This window comes from Miniopterus natalensis, chromosome 20 (genome assembly GCF_054644295.1).
Source record: "Miniopterus natalensis isolate mMinNat1 chromosome 20, mMinNat1.hap1, whole genome shotgun sequence".
NCBI classification, from domain to species: Eukaryota; Metazoa; Chordata; class Mammalia; order Chiroptera; family Miniopteridae; genus Miniopterus; species Miniopterus natalensis.
The window spans coordinates 13,768,972-13,793,921 of NC_142100.1; the positions used below are offsets into that span (position 1 = coordinate 13,768,972).

Below are 24,950 nucleotides of genomic sequence, written 5' to 3' on the forward strand. Positions count from 1 at the left end.
TTTTCACAAAAAGAAAAACAACCACCATATTTATTTAGTTTAATATTTCCCCTGATCTAAAGAGAAAGATGTCAAAAGAACACCTAGGACCATACAGATAAGCACACACTCCACTGAACCCAGATAACCTAAAAGAAAAAAAAAGGGCAAAGTTCTGTGCAACAGATGAATTTATCTTCGCTTCTGGAAGATGTTTCCACGTCCCATTCCACGTCCTCTTCCTCTGGCAGCCACTAAAAGGTGGGGGAGAGAGAGGACAAGTCCAGGTCAATATGGTAGTGGCTCATGCCACTGAGCAGTTGGAGCTCTGGGATATCGGTGTAGGAAGGGCTTGAAAGAACACCTGGCCCAATACCACACCTGCCAACAGAGCTGAAGTGGGTACCAGACTCCTGCCTTCCAGTCCAGCACCGCTCTCTACAAGAGACTGACAGGCAGAGCATTCAGAGCAAAGATGGTTTGGGGAACAAGTCTGAGAACCATAGAAAAGACGAATTCCCAGAGCTGACCTAGTGCGAGCTAATAAAACATGACAGGTACATTTAATTCTCACTTAAAATTCTGAAACAAATGCAGTTAAATGTTAACATCTGTTAAATCTGGGTGAGGAGTTTTATTATTCTTTGAGGGATTCTGCATGTATAAAATGTCTTATAATAGCAAAATAAAAAAATAAAACTCACAAAAAAACAAAACCATGCAAAGGGTACAATAAGACTGTTGTTTTCTGTGACCCAAGAGGTCTAAGAGAGGGCCAGTGGCTTTAAAGGACAGGTGAAAATATTCTGATGGCTACAAACTGGAACCTCACCCCTCTCTCCTGTTACTGAGCATGGAACTGCCCTGCAGAGGGAGGGAAGTCATCTGAGAACCCAGACACATGCTGACAGGACCAGAGCAAGGGTTTGGGAAAAGCACAGATGGCTAAGGCAAAAGCCAGTGGATCTGGGCAAACTCACTGCCAAATGCCTTCTAGTGCACAGCCACTGGGTTTCACCTTTTGCTAGAGAAGATGGTGCAGTTACACAGTGACAATGAGGATAACCTTTCCTTGAGAAAGCAAAGGGAGTAGCAGTTCTAGTAAGAAAGCTGGCATTTCTGAAACCATTTCGTCTCCAGGACAAAAGGTCCAGAAATTCTGGTTCTATCTCCCCACCACTGCCTCTTGTCTAAGAAGGGCAAGAAGATTAACTGATCCATTTTTTGGGAAGGCATTTTAAAGGATTACTTTATTGCATCTTTAAATCCAAAAGCTACCTCATATTTAAAAAAACACACAGCAGCTAAAGATACTGATAGAGAATCCAGTGACTTTCCTGCACTGTGAATCTTTTTACCAATGCCAAGAGAGATTCTAAAGACTACACTTGCTTTCCTTAGCTAATCAACATGGCAGAACTTTCCATGGATCGAAATATAATACCTATGATTGGGCTAATCCAGAAAAAAGGACCAACTACATCACTGGGAAAAGGCTAGTCTCACTTTCAAAATATGCTAAAGAAATAATTTATTTTCAAATAGAAACAGCTTTGAAAATAGAAGTCTGGCCCCTTTAATGGACAAAGATGGCTTAAAACTGCTTACTTCTTATCTGAAAATGGATCCCTACCATCAGCATTTCCCCCAGTTTATGCTGAGTGTCAATATACATCCCAGGCTCTCTGAGAACTGTTGCCCCATTGCTTCAGAAGCCAAGATTATCCACACTGTGGTTCACGGCTCAGCAAACTAGACAAGAGCAAGCCTCCCCCAGGTCCCTTGGTCATAATTCTGGAAACACAGGGTTTTGTAGAGATGAGACTTATCTACTTTTGTTTAAGACAGAAGTCTCTATCTTTTTTCTAAGGACCCACTAGGGATTTTGTATAAGCCTTATGAATGCAACCAGGTGAGGCAAGACAGAGAGGCAGGACAAGGCCCTAAGCCCCTCACAGGTGGGGGCCCCAAAAGTTTAGGTAAAAGAGGTAGCAGTGGGTGTGGAGATGGCTGGTCAGGTCCACCTCCATGCTCAGGCAATAATAGGGCCCTTTCCTAAAAGATACACAGCAAATCTGTACGTTAAAAATAGTACATGAAGAACACCTACCTTGGGCCTTCAGAATGGCAGCTTTTCCCCGACCAGCCCCTGAGCCTTGGTTTTTATTTTTCATGCTCTTTAACATGGGGGCGTTTTTCAGCATGTCAGGCAAAATCAGAAAGCGGATCTTGCTCCCACGAATGTACACCTGCTCCAGCTGTGCCACTCGGCCATCTCTGTATGTGACTGTGATGTTGGACATCTGGAAGAAAATCACCAGCTCATCAGTAAGGGCCAACAGGGCCAGTGGAAAACCGGGGCACACTAAGAGGGGGAGCCTTGGCTGGTGGGAGGAGACGTCCAGAAATGCACAAACATCATGAAATAGGAACCAGGCAAAGCGAGGGGAATGCAGGTGCCTATTGTGTATACCAGGGACTGTGCTAAGGACCTTACATATATGGTCCTCATAGCACCTCCAGGGTGGGGATGAGCTTTACTATTTTTATAGATACAAACAAACAAAACTAAGTAACTCATCCAAAGTCAAATGACCAGAATACAGGGACTCCAGATTCAAGTGCAGCTGGCCTGGCTCCAGAGCTGTAACTCTGTTATACTGCAACCCCCCCCCCCCCCCCCCCCCGTCAGCATGTGAAGTGCTCTCAGTGGTAATTAACTCTAACTGAAAAAGCTTTGATCTGCCCACACACAGACTGCAAAGGTACCATGAAGGTGACAAGCATGCATCAGATGCAGTTCCGATCCTCCCGGAGTGCACACCTTAGAACAGTCCATCTGGCTTGGGTGACTAGGGATTGAGAAGTGGAGGTGGCAGTGCCTGTATGACGGGCCTGGAATACTGAAGAGGGTTAAGGCAAGAGCTAGCGCAGAGACAGGACACTCAGGCAGGAACCTACAGATGCAAGGACTGGAGCAGTGAAAGTGGGAGGACGGGGGGATAGGGTTAGGGCAGCAGTTTGGAAAGATGATATGCTAACATGGATAAACTGTGGAATGGAGGTGGGGAGCAGAGAGGTGAGACCAGCTGGGAGACTGGCTTGGCATGGGAGGTGATATAAACCTGCTAGTGCCAATCTTAATAGGTACCACATTTACCAGAAAAAGCAGCTTATTTTATGAATCTTCCAGGGAAAGAGGATTACAATTTATTCAGAATGGGTCAAACCCACATTGCAGAGAGGTGTGCTGACTCCCCAGATTTCTGACTGGCTTGCTGCCATCTTATACTCACTCACTCTTTTAAGTGCCAACTGACCACCAGCTGCTGCCTGAACACCCAGAGTACAAAGAGACCAACAACACTCCAGGGCCACCCCTACCATATCTGTGAATTGGAACAGTTTCTAGCGCTTCAACCCACTGTACCTGTTATACCCTCAGGGCTGACAGGGCTTAAGTTCCCCATAAATCTTCTGCTCCAGGTCAAGCACCCCGTTTCTTAGCAAATTTTCAGTTTCTGAGTCCTTGCCATCCTATTCTTGCCTTGAAGAACATCATAACTTCTGGTGCCACAAATGAACACCGGGTACAGTTAGACTATCTAGGAAACATGAATCAGACCCAGGCTCATCAGTACCAGACACACCTGGGACTCCATAGAAGCCAGAACAGATCTGGGAACCTACACTTGAGGCCCAGCCCCATCATTTGTCAGGGACATAACCCTGGCTAAGTCTCCCGGTTTCCCTGAGCCTCAGTTCTCTCACCTACAAAGTGAGGAAAAATACATTATAATAAAGCCAATGTTCACTGAAGACTTACTAGTGTCTCAGATTTCACACAGCAACTAATTTTATATCATACAATCCTATGAGATATGTACTATCACCATGCCCACTAAAGATGGAATGGCACAGCCGGTAGGAGGCAGATCTGTCCCCAGAGGCCAAGCCCTTACCTACTCTATTACCCTGCCTGAGGTCACACTGCCCCTGTGTGGCCTGCTGGGGTGTGAACCCAGGCCCATCTGACTAAATCCATCCTCTTACCCATATAGCAGACCACCACATACTTCTAGAACTACTAAGGAGCAAATTAAATGAGACAAGTATGTCTAAATGTTGTTCCTACTGCCTAGCACAAAATAGAGCCTCAGTAAATGGTGAATCCAAATGACAGTTAAAATGTTGATTTTGAGGGAGGGAGTTGAGATTAAAGAAAAGAAGTGTTTATTTTGGGTGCTATGCTGCTGTCAAATCACTTCTCCTCCAGTATAAACCTGTACATCTCATTCCTTCCATCACAATCTCCCCAACCCATTTTGGAAATTCCTGACAAAGTTTGTTATGTATGATCAACGAGACGTAAACCAAGTGTTTTCACAAATAGTATGTATTCTGGCCGAAGTACGAAAGAGCCCAGTATCATTTGACTCCGACTAGAACCCGAAGAACCAGGTCCGCTGTTACTCTCATGTTCTCCCTGCTGCACTAGCAGAAATGACTGTGCTGCGTACAAAGTCCCACAGTCCCATTGCCCACCCACTCACATAGCTTGTTAATAAGCCTGAGCTACATTCCCATCATAAGCCAAAGGCAATAACTTGAGTGAACTAGGTTTTAATGTAAGTCAGGCAGGAACACCCAGTTTACTCAACTTTCCCAAATAACCACAATGAAACACAGATGGCATAAGCAAGTCAGGTTCCCAACTTAAATGACATCTTGGGAAAGAGATCTGAGTACAGTAGTCCTCATGGTTATCCATGGCCTGAAAATATTAAATGGAAAATTTCAGAAATAAACAATTCAAAAGTTTTAAATTGCACACCATTCTTAGTGTAATAAAATCTCATGCCATCTGCATGTCCTACACAGGACACGAATCATCCTTGTTCATCTCATCCACAATGTATACACTACTTACCTGTTAGTCACTTAGTAGCCATCTTGGTAATCAGATCAACTGTCATGGTGTTTAAGTAACCCTTATTTTACTTAATAATGGCCTCAAATCCACTCACATAATTTTTATTACAGTATATTGTTATAACTGCTCTATTTTATTATTAATTATTGTTAATCTCTCATGGTGCCTAATTTATAAATTAAATGAAACTTTATCATGGGTATGTGTGCATGTAGGAAAAAACATAGTATACACAGGGTCTAGTACTATCACTTTCAAGCATCTCCTGAGGGGAGGGGAGGGGACTTGGAACTTACTCCCTTTGGATAAGAGGGGTCTACCTATAGTCAATATTAGGGGAAGTTCCCCATACCTGGGTCCAAGACAGAGAGCATTAGCTCCAGGGCTGTAAAGCAATACTGGGGTGCCTCAGAACCATCAATCAGGTCATTCCTGTTGTGTGGCACACAGCAGACACTCTGCCCTACCATTGATGAGAGCCTCCTCCTTTTCCTGATCTTTTACTTATTTTCCTGTCCGAAATCTGACAGAGCTGAGGGTTTGACACATCCAGAGGTAACAGGTTTATTCTATGCCTCATCTTTAGAGACTGGTAAAAATCACAGACTTGGGAGCCAGAAACTTGGGTTTAGATCCGCTCCTTCCATGCTTGGTCACTCTGGGTATCTTGAAGCATGTTCTCAAGAGTTCCTGTGATGACTGAAGGATCTACTGCATGCAAAAACACTAACATAGTGTCTGGTACAGAGTAAGCATGCAACGGACAGAAGCTTCTGGTACTTTATTATGCACATAGCCTTTTGGAGACAGGTTCTAGCTTGACAAGATAAACTAAGACTTGAAATACTTAACAGTGCCCAGATCTTCGTTTCTAAAGTCTATTCCAACCTAAAAGAAACCAAGGATCCTTGAAGAAATAGCTGAGTCCAGAGCTGGTTTGATGAGCCTGTTACAAACATCTTGTGCCAGAAGGTAAGGATGTGCTCCCTACAAAATGAGTAGGACACATCAAAAGGACACAGGAGTCAGCTTGAGGGTGCTCCTACTGGCCAAATCAGGAATAACTTGAACATCAAAATAATGACAGTAACAGATTATAACCCATTTAATAAAACAGAAATCCACAGCCCATACTGATAATGAATGAATGAATAAATGGGGAGTAAGGGGAAGGCTCTTCCATACGGTAGACCTAATAAATATAGAAAGAATGATGAAGTTTTATAAAGAATCATTTTTGCCCTGGCCGGTATGGCTCAGTTGGCTGGAGTGTCATCTTGTGCACCAAAAGGTGGCAGGTTCCATCCCTGGTCTAATCAATGTTTCTGTGTACTTGGCTCGCTCACTCTCCCTTTCACCCTCTCAAAAAACAAACACACACACAAAATAAGTCCTCGGGTGAGGACTAAAAACAAAAACAAAAAACCTGGCCCTGGCTGATTCAATTGGTTAGAGTGTTGTCTGATACGCCAAGGTTGCAGGTTTGAGCCCTAATCGGGGCATATACAAGAATCAACCAATGAATGAACAAACAAATAAATGGAACAACAAATCGATGTTTCTCTCTCAAATAAAAACAAAACAAAACAAAACAAAACAAAACAAAACAAAACAAAACAAAAATACCCAAAAACCAAAACAAAAAACCATCACCAAGGAACCAAAAAAAAGAAGGTATATTTTGTATGGGAATACTGTCGAGCACATTATCTAATAAGATTCTCTCCAACAGGGCCCTGGAAAAAAAAAATCTCTCCCATATCTGAGTACCTGGGAAAACCACACAAGTGGTATTTTATGTTAAGGACACTATGTACCTCACAACTGATGATTTCCCTTTGCCTGCAAGTTCTAAGCTTACACCTGAATGGACCTTCATTAAATGTACAGGGATTCAAGTTTATGTTTCTGGGTACTGACTGCCTGGCTTCATTTTACCGTCTACCCCAGCTTACTTGAATCTTGACCTACCTGTTACTTTTATCCTACCAATAATTTTTTGTAAGCCAGCTCTAACTCTTTTGAAAAGGGATAGAGTAAAAATTAAGTAATAAACCCCAAATACACCCCCAAGGGGAAAAGTCCATGCCAATTGTGGTTACGGTGGGATTCTCTCATTTGTTTTCCCAATCTTTGTAGTGTGTGACCCACCCCACTTTTACATTAGAAAATACTATTAAAACCCAACATCAAATGGCAAACACTGAACTCCAGCTGCCTTTAGCACAGAACAAGCAGAAAAAGTTCTAAGAGGATGCTCTTATCTCCAAGGCTGCCATTTGGGGCCAGTGGGCACTGCAACACCTACTGGCCTCCTAGTTCCCAAGACTGTTAGTGAACCGTGCTCAGTGTTCACGGCCGCCAGGTTCAGCTCTGCCACAGCCTGCTGGGTTTTATTCAATGTGGTAGATTTAGGTAGACCAAGTGAAGCCTCACATCTTGACATCAGCAGTGTTATGGGCTGAACTGTGTCTCTCTTCCAAATTCGTACGTTGAAGTCTGGATTTTTACAGAGATAAATGTGCTCTAATCCAGTGACTTGTGTCCTTATAAGAAATTAGGACACAGGCACACAAAGAGGGAAGACCATGTGAAGACACAGGAATACGCCTGCTATCTACAAGTCTTCCTCAGAAGAGCCAATCCCGTAACACCTCGATCTCGGCCTTCCAGCCTCTAGAACCCCAAGAGGATAAGTTTCTGTTGTTTGAGCCACCAGTGTGGAACTTTGTTACGGCAGCCCTAGCAGGCTGGAGGCAGGTGGCTGGCCCCTACTGTTTGACAAGCATCTATCTGCTTATTTATTCTGCAACTACAGTCCTCAGGCTGAGGCACTATTTTCATCCCTGATTTAGAAAGGAGGAAACAGAGGATGAGGGAGGGTGAAAGCTTGCTCCAAGTCATACTAGGTGGTAGGCTGCAACCTGATTCCAGATATGCCTATCACTGGGGTCTGTGTGCTTTACCTCACACTGACTGCATCTGAGAGACCACCAAGGCCACCTGGTCAGACACCCTCACATTACAGATGGGCAGTCTGAGGTCCTGAAGCTCAGTAACTGTTTAAATAAATAGCTAAATAAACACATCAGGGTTCTCTAACCCCAGTCTTGCATTCTACTCACCAAAGTAAAGTACCTTAAAATGAATGAGGATGCCTTAAGCCAGAGGATTGGATTTATGATGGTGGTACCTCACAAAAGCAAAGGAGGCCAAGCCCCACAGGACCTATGGAAAGCCCACACCACCCATCTCCACGACATTGACACTGAAGAGAGAAACCTGCAGTCACCAGATGCCTATCTCCCTGAATGCCAGGAAACTGCCCCAGCTGGTCAACCTAGCAGGAAGATGATGCTCAAAGCTACAAAGAAATCACAAATAAATGAATAACCCTGGGAAACAATGAATAGTTAAGACATCTGATCCAGTGTGACCTTGGGTAAATCACTTTATCGCTCTGACCTTCAGTTTTCTCACCTGGAAAATATTAACAGGTACCACATGCTGAATTTATAATGTGCAAGATGCTGAGCTAGTTGCTGCACACACATAACTCATTTGATCTTTAGAATAGCCCTGGGGGGTGGGTGTTATCCCTGCAGCAGTCTTGGGAGTATACTCTGCTGAGATCTCTCTTCAAAGGGACAATAGTTTGTAAGGAATGCAGGGAGCTGACAGCCTCCAGCTGCCACTTTTGGAATCCACCATAGAGGCCACTCTTTCCCAGGCTGTCAGCAAGGGTTTTAGGGTCAGGTCATTTCTGCCCTATGTTAGACTCTTCAGTCTTGGCATTTATATCACAGGGAACCAAAAATGACACCATCCCCATTTTACAGATGGGGAAACTAAGGTGATTAACATGCCTAAGGTCATATAAGATTCAAATCAACATCTGACTACAAAGTCCAAGGCCTTTATGGGTGGTTTAAAAGAACAAAGTAGAACCCTGGCCAGTTTGGTTCAGTGGTTAGAGCATTGGCCCAAGGACTGAAGTGGTCCAGGGTTCATTTTCGGCCAAGGGCATGTACCTTGATTGCAAGCTTGATCCCCAGCCCCCTTGTAATGTTATACAAGTTCATGCAATTTTAGCAAACGACAAAATAGTGCCAAGGGAAGGGCACCATATCAGGAAGCTGCTCCGACATTCATTAGCAGCGGATATTCAGCAGATGAGTCTTTTAATCGTATTCTCTATTTATGGATGACAAAACTCTCACCAAACCCATTTACCTCAAAAGGTAGTTGCTATAATCAAATGAGACTCATGCCCCCAAGAAAAATAGAAAATAAACACAGTATGTGAATAAATGATTCTGCTAACTGCAAAGCATTATGCCAACATGTGGAGGCAAAAGAATAATGGCCTGAACCGGAAGGATTCCAATGAAAGGGAGTAGAGCCACTTCTCTTAAACGGGTCCCCAAAATATGGAAGAAAATGATTATGGAACGAAGAAAACAAAGGACAAAGTAAAATATTCCAAAAGGCTCTTATTCATGCCCACATCTTTGCATCTACTACAATTCTTAGCACACATTAGGCACTCAACAAATAGTTACTTGTTCAATGAGAACAACTTCAAAAAGACCCCCAATCACCATCTTTCTGTCCTCCAAGACAGAGGTACAAGTTTTCCCTACAGTGTTAAGCACAAAGCAGGATACCTGGCAGTTCATGTTGTCTTCGGCCTCAATGAGCTTCCCACGATACACCTCGCCGGTGTTTGTCTCACATGTCACAATGTGACCCTCAGCTTCATGTAGGACTTTAATTGGCACACCAATAGACATCTTGGCAGGAAGAGAGTTCTATGGTGAGAGAGATAATAGTCAGTTCATCTTTCAGAGCCTAAGAAGGTATGTGGCACACACTATGCCTTCCTCAAGGCCTGACACTCCATCTCCTTTCCTGCTACCATATGTCCCTTTATCTTCATCAAATAACCAATTTTGAGTGTACTGGGGGCAAAGGGGCTGTAAAACATGTACCTTACAATGTACTGTCAACCCATAGTTGTGGGTAACACCCTTTTGGGAATCCATGATACAGACCTAAGCTGTCTAATACAGCGGCCACTGTCCACATGTAGCTATTTAAGTAAAACTTACAGTAAAGTGATATAAAATTAAAAATTCAGTCAGCCACACTAGACACATTTCAAGTGCTCAACAGCCACATGTGACTATATTGGGCACATATATCTACAGTATTGATCATTGCAGATATAAACCAAGGATCCAGGCAAATCTAGAAGAGGCTGTGCATTTAATTCAAACCCTTCAATGCCCTCTGACCCTGTACTTCACCATCAAGGCTAAAAAGAAAATACCAAAGTGTTCACAAAGTGACAATGTGCCATAAGCAGGAAATGCTTATTTTGGAGGGAAAACATAATTACAAGACAAGCACCTGACCATCTAGTTAAAAGGGACAAGCTATGGATTTTTTTATTCTGAAATGAGTAACAGCTGAAGGTTGAACCTCATCGTGTATGTTCAAGAGAGGAAAGGAAACATGCGTTGGGAAAGACAGGCTCCCTCAGTGAGAAGCCTTAGGAATTTGAGTTTTATGTTGAAGACAGCGGGGAACCACTGAAAGATTATAGGTAAGGAATGAGCCAATGAAAAGGCAACAGCACTTACAAAATGGGTTTAACAATTTAGAAGCAGGCAAACTTGAAGGGGGATGGAGATCAATATGCAAGGAAGTTCTAAAAGAATTACCCTGATAGTATTCGGGCGATCGAGAAAATCAACCAGAAATGACTTCAAGACTATGGCCTGCATACCCGGAGAGATATAGAAAGTGAAGAGCATGTGCTCTGGGGTAAAGCTAATGAACTCATTTGCAGGCGCTAGAGTGCGGCGGCGCTGATATTTGGGTGGCCCGGGCTTCCCGCTTTTCTCCCTCCCCGAGCCCCGCAGAGCTGCACAGCAGTGCGTCTTTCTCCAGCCCCGGGTCCCTCACGGAAGCCTCGGCCTACCCTCGCCTGCCCCCCGCTTCTCCTTACCGGCTCCGGCCTCCCCTTCCTTCCCGGTGCAGCGGCGGTAGCGAGAACTCAGGCGACTGCGAGCGCGCGAGGCAAGCGAATGGCGGTCCCGCGCTCCCAGAATACCACGCGTTCCCAAAATGCCGCGCGCACTGCACCGTCTCGCCTCTGGTTCCTCCTCACTCCGCCGGCTGGGAAACGTGAGCTCTGAGACTATCGTTCCGGTCCTGGAATAGACTGCTGATGACAGGGCCCAGGTGCCGCCAGAAATAGCGACCCTCAGGCCGGCAAGGGGAGAGTGGGGATCGCGTTTCCAAGCACCCCACACCAGGGGCGGGCTGGATCAAGGGCCTGGCCCCTTGGATTGGGGCTGCAGGCGGTGAGGCCGAAGGCTAGGATCTCCCCTCACGATTTAACCTTTGGAACCAGGCACAGCCAGGTAAGGGGCGCCTTGAGCGAGGCGAGGTATTTCACCGTACGGATAGGGAAAAAGGTATAGATTAGGGGTTGGGGGGTCTTCCCTGAAGGGATTCGGAGTGGGGTTAGGTCTTCTGGAGCCCGGCGGTGACTGGAGCCCGACCAAGCCTTGGACCTGAAGCTGAGAGCCTCAGGGGAGTCGATGCTCTCGGATCGTCTGGGCTTCGGGGAGGGGCTTCCGGGGAGCGGAGGTGGAGAAGGGCCCGCGCGTCCGCGGGAGGACTGGGAGAGGGGTGGGCTCAACAGCAGCCTAGACGGCGAACGGTCCGGGCGGGCGTAGTCCTGGACGATGGGGACCTCTAGGAGCTGGAGTCGGGAGAAGGGAAAGGGCGGTGCAGGGAGGGGCGGGGCCCCGGAGCCCAGGCCTGGAAGGGGCGGGGCTTGGGCGGTCCTGCCGCCGCCTCCCCTTCTCCTCACCGCGGCGGCGGTGGAGGCGGCGGCGGAGGAACGCGACATACACCGGCCCCGCTCCCGCCCCAGCCGAAGCTGCAGCCGGCGCCAGGCCGGGGCCATGGGCGCCCCGCGCCACCCGGGTCATGAGGACGGAGGTGGAGGCAGCGGGGCCGCCGCTGGAGCCCGGTTAGTGCCTCCCTGAAGGCCCAGTCCTCACCCCGGGGAACGTGGGGAACCCTGCCCTAGCGCGGGGCAGGGTCTGGCCGCGCGACCTTGGGCCGACCGTCGCCTCCGGAGGAGCTCTAGAGCTCCGAGCGAAACGCGGCGAGGTGGACGCAGTCGCCTTGGCCCCCTCGTCCCCCGCCTCGGTCGGTTGGGTGTTCCTAATACTCCCAGGGCTGCGACCGCAGCCAGCTCTGGTAGCCGTCAGGGTGTGAGGGTCCCGGGCTGTGAAGCAGGGGCGCCACCTCCCTTCCCCAGAAGCAAAAAGTCCTACTGGAGCCGCCGGGGGCGGTCCTGACCCCTGGGGGAACTGAGGCCTAGGAGGAGCTGCTGAGAGCGCAGAGCCGCGGCAGGGCCCGTCCTCTGGCCTCCCGGACTGTTTCGTCTTGTACAGTTCTTCGCCCTCTCTGGTTCCTTCTGCCTCAAGGTGGCCTGAGTTCCTTTGGTACGGAAACCAAGACTGACATTCAGCGTCATGGTTCTCAGTTTGCTTCTCTAAGGGGGCAAGGGGAGAAGTAGTGACTCGCGCTCAGTGCTAGTACTAGAAAGCTCTGAAGTGAGGTGCCAGCCCAAGGGAGAGGTCAAGAGCAACATGGTACCCTGACACTAAGGCATCAGTGGGACACCCAAGGAGTCGCCTCTGGTGTTTGCAGCAAGAAGGAGGGTCTGATGCTATCCTGGGATTTGCCTCCTGGACTCCTCCAGCTCTGTGATCTTGGACCAGGCACTTGCCTTTCCTGAGCCTCAGGGGAGTAATGGCTCACTGTCATAGGGAGCTTTCCCTGAGCAGGCGCTGCACTAAGTTGTTTACATTCAGTGCCTCATTAATCCTCATAGCCACCCCATGACTGAAGTTACCATTGTTATTTTCACTTTTACAGATGAGCTGACTGAGGCCGAAAGGCATTAAGTATTCAGGGCCAGTGAGCTGCCTTCCTTCCTTGGTGACAGCTGCCAACTGAAGCCAGCCAAGGGCCTTCTAGGCAGACCCTAGCTCTAAGATGGGACAGTCTTTCTGCTCCAGGCATCAACATTTAGCAGCAGCCTTGGGCTTGGAAGGCCTCGCCTACCCTTATCATTCCCCACAGGAGTATCTCTGGGTCCCTATGGGCAGACTTGCTAGTGGCAAGGCTGTGGACAGCCATGTGGGGACATGTAGCTTTTGGGGGCTTTGGGATCAAGGGGCTCCAAAGATCAGGGTAAGAAGAGGAGGGACAGCAGAGTTCAGAGCAGCTGTCCTGTTCCATATTTACAGCTGGGTATAGGGGAAAGCACAGACCCAAAGCCCAGCCTAAGGTGGCCCAGCTAGTCAGCTATAGTCTGCACAAGGGCTATAGTCTGGAAGCCTGGGGGTGGGGGTGCTGGGCATTGCAGTGACAGGTAGGCCCGGGGCATCTCAAGGGCTAAGGCCTTTGGAGAAAAACACCTTTCATTCACCAAGCATGTCTGAGTGCCTGCTCTGGGCTGAGGGCTAGGAGGAAGTAAATGCCACCTTGCCCCCACCTGCCAGTGAGGAATTCTTCATCTGTCTAGTGGAGAAGGCAGACACAACCTCAAATAATTCATATTGAGGAGCTTGGAGAGGGAAAGGGCCCGGAGCATTTGGACATTTAGAGATTGGAGACAGCATTCCAGACTAAGGGATATACAGGGTGTCCCAAGAAAATGTATACACACTTTGAATAATTGCAATTCCAATGGGTTAAGTCTGAAAAGAAAGAAACATCAATTGAGCTATCAGCTGTAAAATGTGTATACATTCTTTTGGTACACCCTGTACAGGAGCAAAGTCTGGGAAGTAAACACCTTTGTAAAAATAAAACAAAAAGGCAGTTTATGGTCACAGTGAGGGGTTCTTGACAAAGGAGGCACACCACCATGAGGGGGCAACACCCTGTATAGAGCTCTCCCTCCACTCAGCCCAGGGCTGGGAATTATTTTAGAATATGAATCCTTGGAGGACAGGGCTTGGGTCTTAGTCACTAGGTTTAGTCCCAGAGCCTAGCACACACAGTGGGTGCTTAATAAATTCATTTCTTCCAACAAATGTTTATTGAGTTACTACTAAGTATCAAACACTAGGCACTGGGAATAACAGTGAAAAAGATTAGCAAATTCTCTCCCTCAGGAAGCTTATAGTCTAGTGGAGACAGAGTAGCTTTATTATTATTATTTTGTTACTTTTGCTAAGTACTGTGAATGGAGCCAGGATGCTGTGAAGGAGGGCTCCCTTCCCCCAAAGGCATAGTCCGAAAAAGCCTCTCAGAGGAGACTTTGAACTGGGACCTGAATGACAGTAAGGGGCAGTCTTAAGAACAGCAAGGGAAAGAGAGTTCAAGACAAAGAGCTACTTATGCAAAGGTCCTGGGGTGAAATGAAGCCTGATGGGTTTCCAAGGAAACAGGAACGGGGTGAGTAAGGGGTAAGGGCCAAGGTGAGGCTGGTGGGGCTCAGGCTGGGCAAGGCCCTAGAGGCCATGGTAAGGGGTGAGAAGAGCAATGGGAAGCTATGGATGGGATCCCATTGGCTTTTGTATATAAAGATGGGAAAGGAGCTATGGGGTGGAATTTAGGGCAGAGGACAGGCAGGACTAAGCCCTCAGGACTGAATCGATGGCAGTAGGAGAAGGTGAACGTGTGAAGGCCTTGAATGAGGGCCAAAGGTACTTGGGGTTAGGGGAAGGAGGGAACAAAGCCTCAGCTCCCCCTGAGTTCAGTGTGCCAGGTCCCAACCAGCAGAGTTCACATCAGCACCTGAAAAGGGCTTTATATACATTCTTGCCCTGAGTGCTCACTGCACTTTGCAGGCTGGCACCTGTGTTGGTCCATTTCATAGGGGAGGAAGCAGGCACAGAGAGGTCTGGTGCCTCTCGGGTGACTCAGCCAGCAGGTGGCCTGCATTTTCTCAAGCCATTCTGCCTTCTACACTGCTGCACACCTTTGGAAGGGAGGGGTGGGGGGAGAGAGACCAGTACAATGCAGCAAAGGAGCAGTCACATGTCCCTGCCTCCTGGGAATGTACCATAGCCCAGAAGGGCTCAGACAAGCACCATGCAAGGTTCCCCTCTATGAGGCACAGTGTGAACTGGGGCCTGGTGGGAGTATAGATAAAGGATAGGGCGTGGCCAGCCTGGCCTCAGGGAAGGCCCCAGGAGTGATAGCATCTGTGCTGGGGAGCATTTAGACATAGAGTAGGAGCTTGGCACCCACTCCAGGCAAGGGACTGCCCAGATAAAACTGGCAGGTCAGAAGGAGGTACTCCAGAGCTAATGAATAGCCCTCCTGATTGGTGCATGCCATGGGAGCCAGGGCTGGCATGGCAGACAGGCTCCTGGGGCAGCTCTGCACAGGTTGGTCTTGAGTTTAGGAGAGACCCCTGAGGTGAGGAAACAATGTGGGCTGAGCTTTCATGTGCTGAACAGGTGTCATGAATGAGCAGAGTGGTGGTGACTACTGAAGGGAAGTATCTCCTGGTTCTTTAGACTCTGAACTTTGTCCAGATTTATGGAATGCCAGAATGGGAGTGTTCCATAGACTGGTGCCAGCTCGCCCCCACCTCAGGGCCTCAACACATTCTGTTCCCTCTCTGCCTTGTGCTTCCTATCTCTCTGCCCTCCAGGGCATACCCTCACCATTTTCCCTAGCCTAGCCCCGTGTTTTTCTCTTACTCTTGCTTGTTTTTGCTGTCTACTGGGACAGGGACTTGTCACTAACTGCTGTATCTCTAGTAAACATGCCAGACACTTGCTAGGCCCTTGGGAAATACTTGTTGATTGAGTCAGATCAAAGTCCCCCACTTTAGAGGTGGCCAGACTCAGTCCAGCAAGAGGAAGTCAGTTGCTCAGCCCATAGCCAGCCAGTGGCTGAGTCAGGGCTAGAACACCTAGGTTGGGCCCTTTCTGCCCTGCCGCACGCTTGGCAAGGACATACTGAGAGATCGCCCAGGGTAGCATTCCACATGCACAGATTTTACATGATAGTCCCCTTCTCTTAACCATGATCTTCACACCTTGGTGGCCCTGGGGGCTTTGAAGTCAGACAAACCTCCAGGGGCCACGTGAATTCAGACATGAATATCTGCTCAGTGCCTTTCATGTGCCGGCCGTGTCATTGCCTTCTCTGAGCTCCCAGCAAAAAGGGCTCAGAGAGAGGTCTGTGGGGCTGTAGGTGCACATCATGGAGGTCTAGGCAGAGAGGTAATGTCATGAAGAAGTGACATTCAAAGGTAGGAGTTAGCTGTGGCCAGGTGGGTCAACTGGTTGGAGCTTTGTCCCATACCCCAGAAGGTTGCAGGTTCGATTTCTGGTCAGGGCACATACCTAGGTCACGGGTTCGATCCCCAGTTAGGGCATGTATAGGAAGCAACGGATTGATGTTTCTCAATGTTTCTTTCTCTCTCTAAAATAAAAACAAGCAAACACGTCCCTGGGTGAGGATTAAAAAAGAAGTTAAAGGTAGGCGTTAGCTCAGGCACCTGGAAGGCCGGGAGAGTGCAGGCAGAGGGAGCAGGCGTGCAAAGGCTTGGGGCACAAGGAGCCACATGGCAGGTGAAGGTTCTGCTTGGAGGGCGGCCTGGTGAGGACAAGCGGAGGTGAGGAGGCAGAGGGTGCTGGGGCAGCAGCCGTGAAGGCAGTGTCCTCGGAGACGTGGAAACCAGCCCAGCGGCGGAGTCTGTAGGGCTAACCTGCTCTGACTGGTGTTTTGGGGAGATCACTGCTATGTAAGGATGATGGATTGGGAGGCCTGAAAGGCTGCGGGCCAGCCCCTGAATAGCCGCTGCAGGACCTGGGCAGGAGCCGAGGACGGTTCCAGTGGGGTGGCAGCGGCAGGCGCTGCGCCGGGGCTCTGTTACCTCCCTGTGTTTCCATGCAGGGGACTTTGTGCAGCTGCCCGTGCCCATCATCCAGCAGCTCTACCACTGGGACTGCGGCCTGGCCTGCTCCAGGATGGTGCTGCGGTGAGTGGGCAGGTCGAGGCCCTCACCATCCACGCCACATGCCCTTGGGGGAGACACAGGGAGAGACCTGGGTGGGATTCATCATCCATGTGGCCATCTTTGGCCGGGCCTTGTGGGAGGCCCAGCTTCCATCAAGGCTCAGTGCCATTTGCAAAAGTCCTCAGTGCCTAGGCCTGGCCCAGAGGGTGACCCCATTACTGGGACACAGGGACTTCCACCTTTCCAGACTCAGGCTCCTGGGAGGCTGGGCCACTGGGGGCTAACCACTGAGTTGAGGCTGTATGAACATCATTGGAACTTTGACTATCAGAGCCTGGAGGGACCATTGCCATCACCTTATCACCTGGTAGGAGGAGTTTCAGGCGGCTGCCTGGAACCCCAGAGCGGCTTTTCCCTTACCCATTTTACATCCAGGAATTCCAGGCACGATAGGGTTCAACAAAAGAATTCTCTGACTAAAACTTAGAAAACACTGATATGATCCAAGCACCTCATCTTAGAGATGGAGCTAGTGAGGTCAGAGAGGGTGGTGACTTGCCCAAAGTCATACAATCCATGAGAGATGTGAGAAGCAGAATCAAGGTCCTTGACTCCAGGGACAGCATGGTGCCCAGGCAGCTTCAGGTTGTGCCCCAGCAGTGTGTGGGCAGGACATAAGGTTTCATGACAAAGGATGGAGACTTCTGGGGAGTGGGAGCTCTGACAGTGGCTAATGGGCCCACAGGTGGAGCGTGACCCAAACTAGCTTCCCTTTGAGGGCAAGCTGACCTCAATGGCCTGTCTGCCCACAGGTACCTGGGCCAGCTGGACGACGGTGAGTTTGAGAGTGCCCTGCAGGAGCTGCGGCTGACCAGGAGCATCTGGACCATTGACCTGGCCTACCTGATGCGCCACTTTGGTGTGAGGCACCGCTTTTGTACCCAGACCCTGGGTGTTGACAAGGGCTACAAAAACCAGGTGAGTTGCCAGCCACCAGACCTTCACTAGGCTCAGTAGTTGGAAGAGTGTGCAGTCAAGGCCTGGACGCCTGAGTATGCGCACAGGTGGGCAGAGACCAGGGAGCAGGGACAGAAGTGCTATGGGCAGGACTTGGAGCCAATCAGTACAGGTGACCTTGAGGCCCACCTACGCAAAGGATCTGAGCAGCAAGCTGCAGTCCTCCCAGCACGCCTGCCCAGAGACCCCTGACACTTGCCTTCAACAGCACTTGAGGATGTGCATAGGAGTGTCTCAGGCCACCTCCCTGCATCCTTCCCTACTATCCCTCAGCACAAGGGAGGGCCCAGGGCCTCAGAGCACACCACTCTGACTTCGTCCAGCCATCATTTGCCCACTTTCTTCTTTCTCACGGGAACAGCCAGTTCCACGCTGGGTAATTGGTATCTGGAATAAAAACCAAAATATCATCTTTGTTTTGTTTTTTTTGAAAAAGAATGCCAACATAAGCTGCACTATACACTAGTGTGTTTTCTCTTCCTGTACAGCTAGAGCCAATGTTTCGTGCCTCTGGGGCAGATCTCAGCCCAAGCTGTAAAACTTGGCAGAGCAGAGTTGCTGCTGGCCTCTTTGGCAAGAGGGTTGTTGCAGGGTGGCCAGGGCCAGTTAACCTAACTCTCCCCTGAACCTTCTGGGCCAGGGGAAGAAGGCTCTTGCATCTCATTTAGTCACCATGGCTGCAAGGCAGAAAAAGGAGCCCCAAAACAGGGTTACTTCTGCCTCCTCCATGGGGGCTCTGGCCCCCTTAATCTTTGTACCAAACAAAGTAAGTTCCGTGGACCTCTCTTGGCGAAGCCGAGTGTGGGTGAGCATTCACTCTTGCTCATTTACTCAGACTCCTGCTCATGCCCATCAGAAGCACAAGCTCAGGGGTGACTGACCTTCCTCTGGGAGCCCACTCATCTCCTGAGCATCTTCTTCATGCCTCTCTGTGGTCCTGTGCACTCTGGCAAGCCCCCTGTCACCTTAGGACAGACAGCTTTCTGCCCTCATGCTGCATGCACCACCTCCCCCTGCAGGTCGGGCTCTTCCACTATCCTGCCATCTCTGACTCCATAATGTGTTCTTTGTCCAAATGCATTGAGGGCAGCCAGGGTGGGCAGCCCCTCCAGCCTGTCATTTTCTCTTCAGTCCTTCTACAGGAAGCACTTTGACACAGAGGAGACTCGGGTGAACCACCTATTCGCACAAGCCAAGGCCTGCAAGGTGCTGGTGGAGAAATGGTGAGCCTCCCCCCACCCTATCTTGTGCACCTGCTCACCCAAAGACTTGCAATGGGAGAGGCCTCAGGATGGGGTGGGAGAAAGGCTGGGATCTCGGGAGTCAGACAGAACTGGGTTTTCCTGCATGGGTGGCTGTGGGCACTGATTTATACCCCTGAGCCTTGGGGGATAAAAAGAGGACCTGTGAGGCTACCTTGTCTACTATACACAAACTTCTGGTCTGGGGTGGATCCTGAGCAGGGACTGGAGGTAAAGGTGAGCAAGACAGACTCTAGTCAGTTCTTGGGCTACTCACAGAATGGTGGCATGGGACAGTAACCTGATTGAAGGGGTGATGGCCTGAGGAACATCCTGGCATGGTGATGGAGGGTAACTGGGACAGCCCACTGTGTAGGCTGTGTAGGGAGGCCTGGCTCCCTGATCTTCCCATGATCTCTGTGACCTTACATAGGTCTCCCCTTCTTATCTACATGTGGGGGCAGGATTTAGGCAGACCCTGGGAGTAACTTGCCCAGATGCGAGTGACTTTCTTCCCCAGGCTCACTGTGGGCACTGCGCTCAGGCTTATGGCTCAGGTCCCAGCCGGCCTCTCCTAAGCCACTCTTCTCAGTCTCCCTGTTCTTTCCAGATTTCTGTTTTCATTATAGGTGATTTGGAATGGGAAAAGTCTCCATGCATCATTAGACTACATGAGCACATGTTGGAAGGAAAAGCAGCAAACGTTTACTTAGTGGCACTTGACACATGCTGTCTTGCTGAGTGGGAAGTTGGTGCTGTTCACATTCCTTAGATGAGGAAACTGAGGATAGGGAAATAGTGTGAGCTGCCCACAGTCCCCCCAGCAACTTGGCCAGGCTGTGATCCAAACGTGACACTTTGACACACAGTTATCCCATGCACCCCACTGCGTTTCCTTCCAGCCTAGCCGCTGCTTTTTTCCTGTAGCTAAAATCCCACTCTTATACATACCATTGGGAATTCAGCCAGGTTTCAAAGACCAAATGGTAAAATGACATGCTTCCCTGGGCTTAGGCAACAAAACAAACTGCCATGTGACTTGGCCATGGGCTGGAGTTGAGCTAGTCCACCATTCCTCGTAAGGAAAGAGAGCCAGTGAAGATGGTGGAGCCCCTGGCCTAGGGGACCCACACCCAGCCCTTTTCTCTCCTTCTGCATTCCTGCATCCCCTGCTGCCTTTTGGGGGGGTACCACATGGGGCAGCTGGCCCTGCTGGCCTGGGGGTTCTCCTGGAAGTGCTGCTGACCAGCCCTTCCTGGACAGCCACTTCTGCCACAAGGAGCCTTAGGAAAAAAAGAAAAGTAGCCCTTTCAGAGAACTATTTGGTTTTGAAATTGGCAAAGCCATGCTTGGTCAAGATTGGGGAATTAAGTTGGATTGACAGTTTCTAGCTTAAAGCACATATGATTTAGGGTAAAGGGCCAATGGAGGCATTTGACTCAGATAATTCACTTACCAGTCCAGGAGGTAGGGTCCCATGTATGGATCCACTAGCCCTTGACGGGTTCATTTGGACCTGACCTGCCACCCCCAAAGGCCTGATGGGCCAGCTTGTTCTCGGGCACACTCAGAGCCCCTCCACTGGTCCTGTGCTTGCCTTTGGACTGAGCCTGGGCCACAGTAACAGAGCAGGACATTCCCACTTATAAGGCTCAGAGCAGAGGGGAAATGAGCTGTGCCCCCAAGCTGTGTGACACAGGGCAAAACGGGGGTCCAAGCAGGGGTCCACTTGAGAGATGGGGAATGGGGCCCAGTGGCACTGGCTGACGCTTCTTCCACCCACAGCACGGTCAGCGTGCAGGACATCCAGGCACACCTGGCACAGGGCAACGTGGCCATTGTATTGGTGAACTCGGGGGTGCTGCACTGCGACCTCTGCTCCAGCCCCGCCAAGTACTGCTGCTTTGCCCCCCGTGGCCACCGCTGCTTCTGCCGCACCCCCGACTACCAGGGCCACTTCATCGTGTTGCGTGGTTACAACCGGGCCACTGGCTCCATCTTCTACAACAATCCAGCCTATGCCGACCGTGAGTGTGGTGGGTGGGGACAGTGGGCAGGGCCTCTGCACTCACGGTCCCATATACCTGGACCCTCCAACTCCTTTCCATTTAACTTGGTGGGGCCAAGACCTCCATCACCGCCTTCTCCTCAAAGCCCTTGTTACTTCTGGGCCCCTGTCATCTGTGCCATCCCTCTGGCCATGCAGCAAACCAGCCACAGACCTGGGGCTGTGCTGACCTCCTCCGCACTCCGGTCATCACTAGGCCTGGCCATCTGTCCCTCCCACACTGCCACTACCACACTACTGCCCAGAACCCTGCTGTACTGTCTCATGCTGTATAGACTGCAATTTCCTCCCCCCCCCCTCCAACTTCAGCCCCCACAGGATGGTCAGCACACTCAGAAAGTCTGCCAACCCCAGTAGACCCATCCAGGGCTCCCCACTGCCTTTTGGACAAGGAAGCATTGCCCTAACTCAGAGACTTATCCCATGTGGCCTTGGGCATGTTTCTTCCCCTCTCTGGGCCTCGCTTTCTTCATCTGCTAAACTGGGGAGAGGTCAGGAAGAAGCTCACGAAGGCCACAGTAGGCAAGGAGGGCTTCTGGGGTGGAAGACTTGTGTGGCAAGGGGTGACTAGGTAGGTGTTACATTTCAGACTTTCCCTAGCTTCCCTGGGTGCCAGTGAGGCAGATGTCCCCCCACCCACTGACCCTGCTCTGCCTCTCCTGCCCCCAGCAGGAATGTGCAGCACCAGCATCAGTAACTTTGAGGAGGCCAGGACCAGCTACGGCACAGACGAGGATATCCTCTTTGTCTACTTGGATAGCTGACAGCAGGAGCTTGGTGTGCCCAGGCCCTCAGACCCCACCCTGCCCGGCCCTAGCTGGGCCCACTCAGGAGGCCCTGGCCCAGGCGCAGGGCTGCTGGGGCTCGGATGCAGAGCTTCGGCCTCAGGCCATGTGACAAAACCCCAGGGAACTCTGGGAGGCTGCAGCACACCTGATTCATCCACCAGTGGTGAGTGTCATCATGCCACGTACCCCCTACACCTGCTGGTTGCTGGAGACATCCCCAGATCTTCCAAGCAGAGCTTCCCCCAACTGTGCCCAGGGGATATCCAGCCCTGAGGGTGCCCTTATTGCCCGCAAGCCAGACCCAAGGCCAGGGGAGAGGCCTGAGGTCGTCTCCCCACAGACCTGGGGACTGAGTCCTGTAGAGAGATGTTGCCCGTCAGGACAGCATCTGTGTGTTTAGCCTTGCTGGGAGCTGTCCTCACCTTTCTCCCTAGGAGTGCTGCAGAGCCCTCAAGTTCCCATGGCTGGTTGCAAGGCCTGTGGCCCCTGGGGAGGGCTGGACCTTAGGCAGAAAGGATTTTGAGGCCCCTGCAGCACTCCAGGCACTGCAGCTCTATAGGGTTTAGACAGGACCCTGGTTCTTATTGGCCCACAGTGCCAAGTGTACTCAGGAAAGCCTGACCCAGAGGGCCAGGGACAGCTGCCTGGGCCCCAAAGATCCTCCCCCTCAACCAGGAGGCCTGCTAACACTAGCCTAAGTCCCAACAGTGGGGCCATCCTCTGAGTACAGGTCACCCTAAGTCTTACAGGACTGGGTGCTGGGGCACTAGGGCTTGTGCTCCTCAAGCAATGGTTGGGGGGGCAGGCTGTGGCCTCCCACCCACCCGGTGTTCATGCCACGACCTTTTACACAGAATATTGGGTCTCTTCTGTCTTGATAGAGAAGGTGGTGTCTGCCCAGGGTCACACAGCACAGCATGGAGCATGGACTAGAACTATTGCCTTCTTTTCTTTTCTTTTTTTAGGGGCAGGGGTGGTTTATTTGAAATTTAAATTTTCACTTTTGGGGGTGAGAATCACCCTCAAGATAATAATAGTGAGATTGCAGGTACTTTGGAACCACTGACACCTCTCTTCACTAGGCAGATGAGCCAGTTCAGGTTCTCACAGAGAAGACGACTCCCAGCTGGCGAGCTGAGTGCCAGAGCCCTTCACCTTGCAGACAGAATCTGGCCCAATCTGGGGAGAGTTTGCCCAGGAGACTGACTGGTAGAGCTGGGTCTTGAACCCAGGTCTGCACCTAAAAAATAAGGGAAGTGGATCATTCCCAAAGGGGCTGGGAACATGCACTCACCCTTCATGGGCTGCCTCTGGCAAAGCCGCAGGGGTGCCCCAACAGCCCCACTACTCCTGCACCCCTGCGTCTTTGTCTTCCAGTGCCCAAGGCATGATGCGATGGCAGCTGCTGCCCTTCCCCCGAACTGCAAACCATGCTCAGCATCTGTCCCCACCCACCAGCTGTCCCCTCCCCACGAAGGCTGCTCTTAGGGGCAGAGGTGGGCTCTGCATATCAGGGCTCTCAGACCTCACCCAGCGGTATTGCTCAATACCAGCCATAGCCTTGGCAGAGAGAGAGGCGCTGTAGCTGGGCAGCCACCCTGAGTGTAAGACTAGTGTTGTCTTCAGACTTGTCTCATCTCTGTTGCCTTAATGCTGCGTGGTCCAGGATCCCAGGGAGCTCTGGCTCCATGCCCAGGAGTACCACATGTGACAGCTGTGGGCTTTGGGTGTCCTCAGGAGGGGTCTGAGTAAAATTGTGGTGAAGATAGATGTACCAAGGAAAACAGGAAGTGAAGCTTTCAGAATGGCTGAGTGTGAGTGAGGCACGGTGCACATGCCTGTGGGGCTGTCATGGAAAGCAGCCTCCAGGAGAGTGGTCACAGCTCCTCAGTCTATCATGCGACATTTAAAAAAACGCTCAGTCCCTGGGCTTGGAGGATGGCTTCTCAGGGCTAGCCATGTTAGAAGTCACCTGTCTGGAAGATTGACAAGAAAGCTGCCTGCCCTGGGATGGTGATGTCTTACTGGGGAGGGTCACGGAGGCAGGATGCAAATCATGCTCTATTGTGCAATGAGAAATCATGGAAATGGGGCTGGAGAAAAAGCCTCATCAGGAACTTCTGCCTACACACATGGCACCCACGACCCCCTTTCCACAAGCTGGGGGTCCAGCACAGCCCCCAAATCCACAGTGGACAGTTGGCTTTGTTCACTCCAGCCACACGGGGACAAAGGGATCTTTTGCATTGCAGAGATTTTATACGTAAATATATTTTGTTTGTAATGAGCCATTCTCAATAAACGTTATTCTCACTGCAAAATGATGGAAGCCCCTGGCCCACCTTCGTGAATTCTTGTCTCCTCAGCACAATCACATGGGAGCCCAAGTCCTTAATTTGCCGTACCGGGTTTTAGCTGGGAACGGATCCAGTTTTTTGCTTTTTGGGCCTGCATCCCCCTGATGCTTGTGGAAGGCCTAGGCAGGCAATGCTGGAGGTGGAAGGGCTGCAGATCTCAGCCTGAGATTCTTGAAGAGGGCACGGAGGATGTAAAGCCTTGGACTGGAGGAGGGCAGGGTGGGGAATGTCAAGTGAAGGGCAGTAGGGCCCCCAGGAGGGAGTAGGAGGGACTAGCCCTGCGTATATTCCTGCCTCAAGCAGCAGCTCCCCTCATTTGTTAACCGTTGAGTCCTTCTAGTCTTTCATTTGATAAGAATTCTACTTCTAAAAATGGAAGTGTTTGGAAATCTGGTATTATCTGGCATCTTCAGACCTGCCCCAGGGCTGGGGCTGGGCTGAAAATTTAGGAAGGGCTGCCACACCACCAAAACTGAAGGGATGTTTAATCAGCAGGGAGCCACTTTCTCCTTCCACAAGCCCTGATCCCTCACTCCCTCTCCACCCCA

General features: G+C 50.3%; 2 protein-coding genes across 4 annotated transcripts; one reads left to right on the plus strand and one right to left on the minus strand.

Annotated features, from left to right (window-relative positions):
* On the minus strand, window positions 1-11,563 carry SNRPD3 (small nuclear ribonucleoprotein D3 polypeptide). The gene is made up of 4 exons (XM_016204297.2): window positions 10,926-11,563; window positions 9,580-9,723; window positions 2,090-2,282; window positions 1-233 (listed from the first exon to the last, which is right to left on the minus strand). The coding sequence occupies exons 2-4, from the start codon at window positions 9,703-9,705 to the stop codon at window positions 172-174; spliced, it is 381 nt and encodes a 126-aa protein (XP_016059783.1). The 5' UTR covers window positions 9,706-9,723; window positions 10,926-11,563; the 3' UTR covers window positions 1-171.
* GUCD1 (guanylyl cyclase domain containing 1) lies at window positions 11,086-24,366 on the plus strand. Of its 3 annotated transcripts, none has more exons than XM_016204296.2 (6): window positions 11,086-11,343; window positions 16,868-16,952; window positions 17,744-17,909; window positions 19,080-19,171; window positions 20,975-21,216; window positions 21,930-24,366. In XM_016204296.2, the coding sequence occupies exons 2-6, from the start codon at window positions 16,942-16,944 to the stop codon at window positions 22,019-22,021; spliced, it is 603 nt and encodes a 200-aa protein (XP_016059782.1). In that variant the 5' UTR covers window positions 11,086-11,343; window positions 16,868-16,941; the 3' UTR covers window positions 22,022-24,366. The 3 variants fall into 3 exon arrangements, with proteins under 3 accessions (XP_016059782.1, XP_016059781.1, XP_016059780.1); XM_016204294.2 differs by lacking the exon at window positions 11,086-11,343 and adding an exon at window positions 11,858-11,960; XM_016204295.2 differs by lacking the exons at window positions 11,086-11,343; window positions 16,868-16,952 and adding an exon at window positions 11,823-11,960.
* The last annotated feature ends 584 nt before the right edge of the window (window positions 24,367-24,950 follow it).

Excerpts from the sequence above, each read along its gene's own strand:
- SNRPD3 (XM_016204297.2), bottom strand. The coding sequence starts at position 9,705 with ATGTCTATTGGTGTGCCAATTAAAGTCCTACATGAAGCTGAGGGTCAC. Across the intron at positions 2,283-9,579 it reads AAGACAACATGAACTGCCAG|ATGTCCAACATCACAGTCAC; the intron begins GTATCCTGCTTT and ends ATTTTCTTCCAG. Across the intron at positions 234-2,089 it reads TGCCATTCTGAAGGCCCAAG|TGGCTGCCAGAGGAAGAGGA; the intron begins GTAGGTGTTCTT and ends CCCACCTTTTAG.
- GUCD1 (XM_016204294.2), top strand. The coding sequence starts at position 11,918 with ATGAGGACGGAGGTGGAGGCAGCGGGGCCGCCGCTGGAGCCCG. Across the intron at positions 11,961-16,867 it reads GGGGCCGCCGCTGGAGCCCG|GGGACTTTGTGCAGCTGCCC; the intron begins GTTAGTGCCTCC and ends GTTTCCATGCAG. Across the intron at positions 16,953-17,743 it reads TGCTCCAGGATGGTGCTGCG|GTACCTGGGCCAGCTGGACG; the intron begins GTGAGTGGGCAG and ends GTCTGCCCACAG.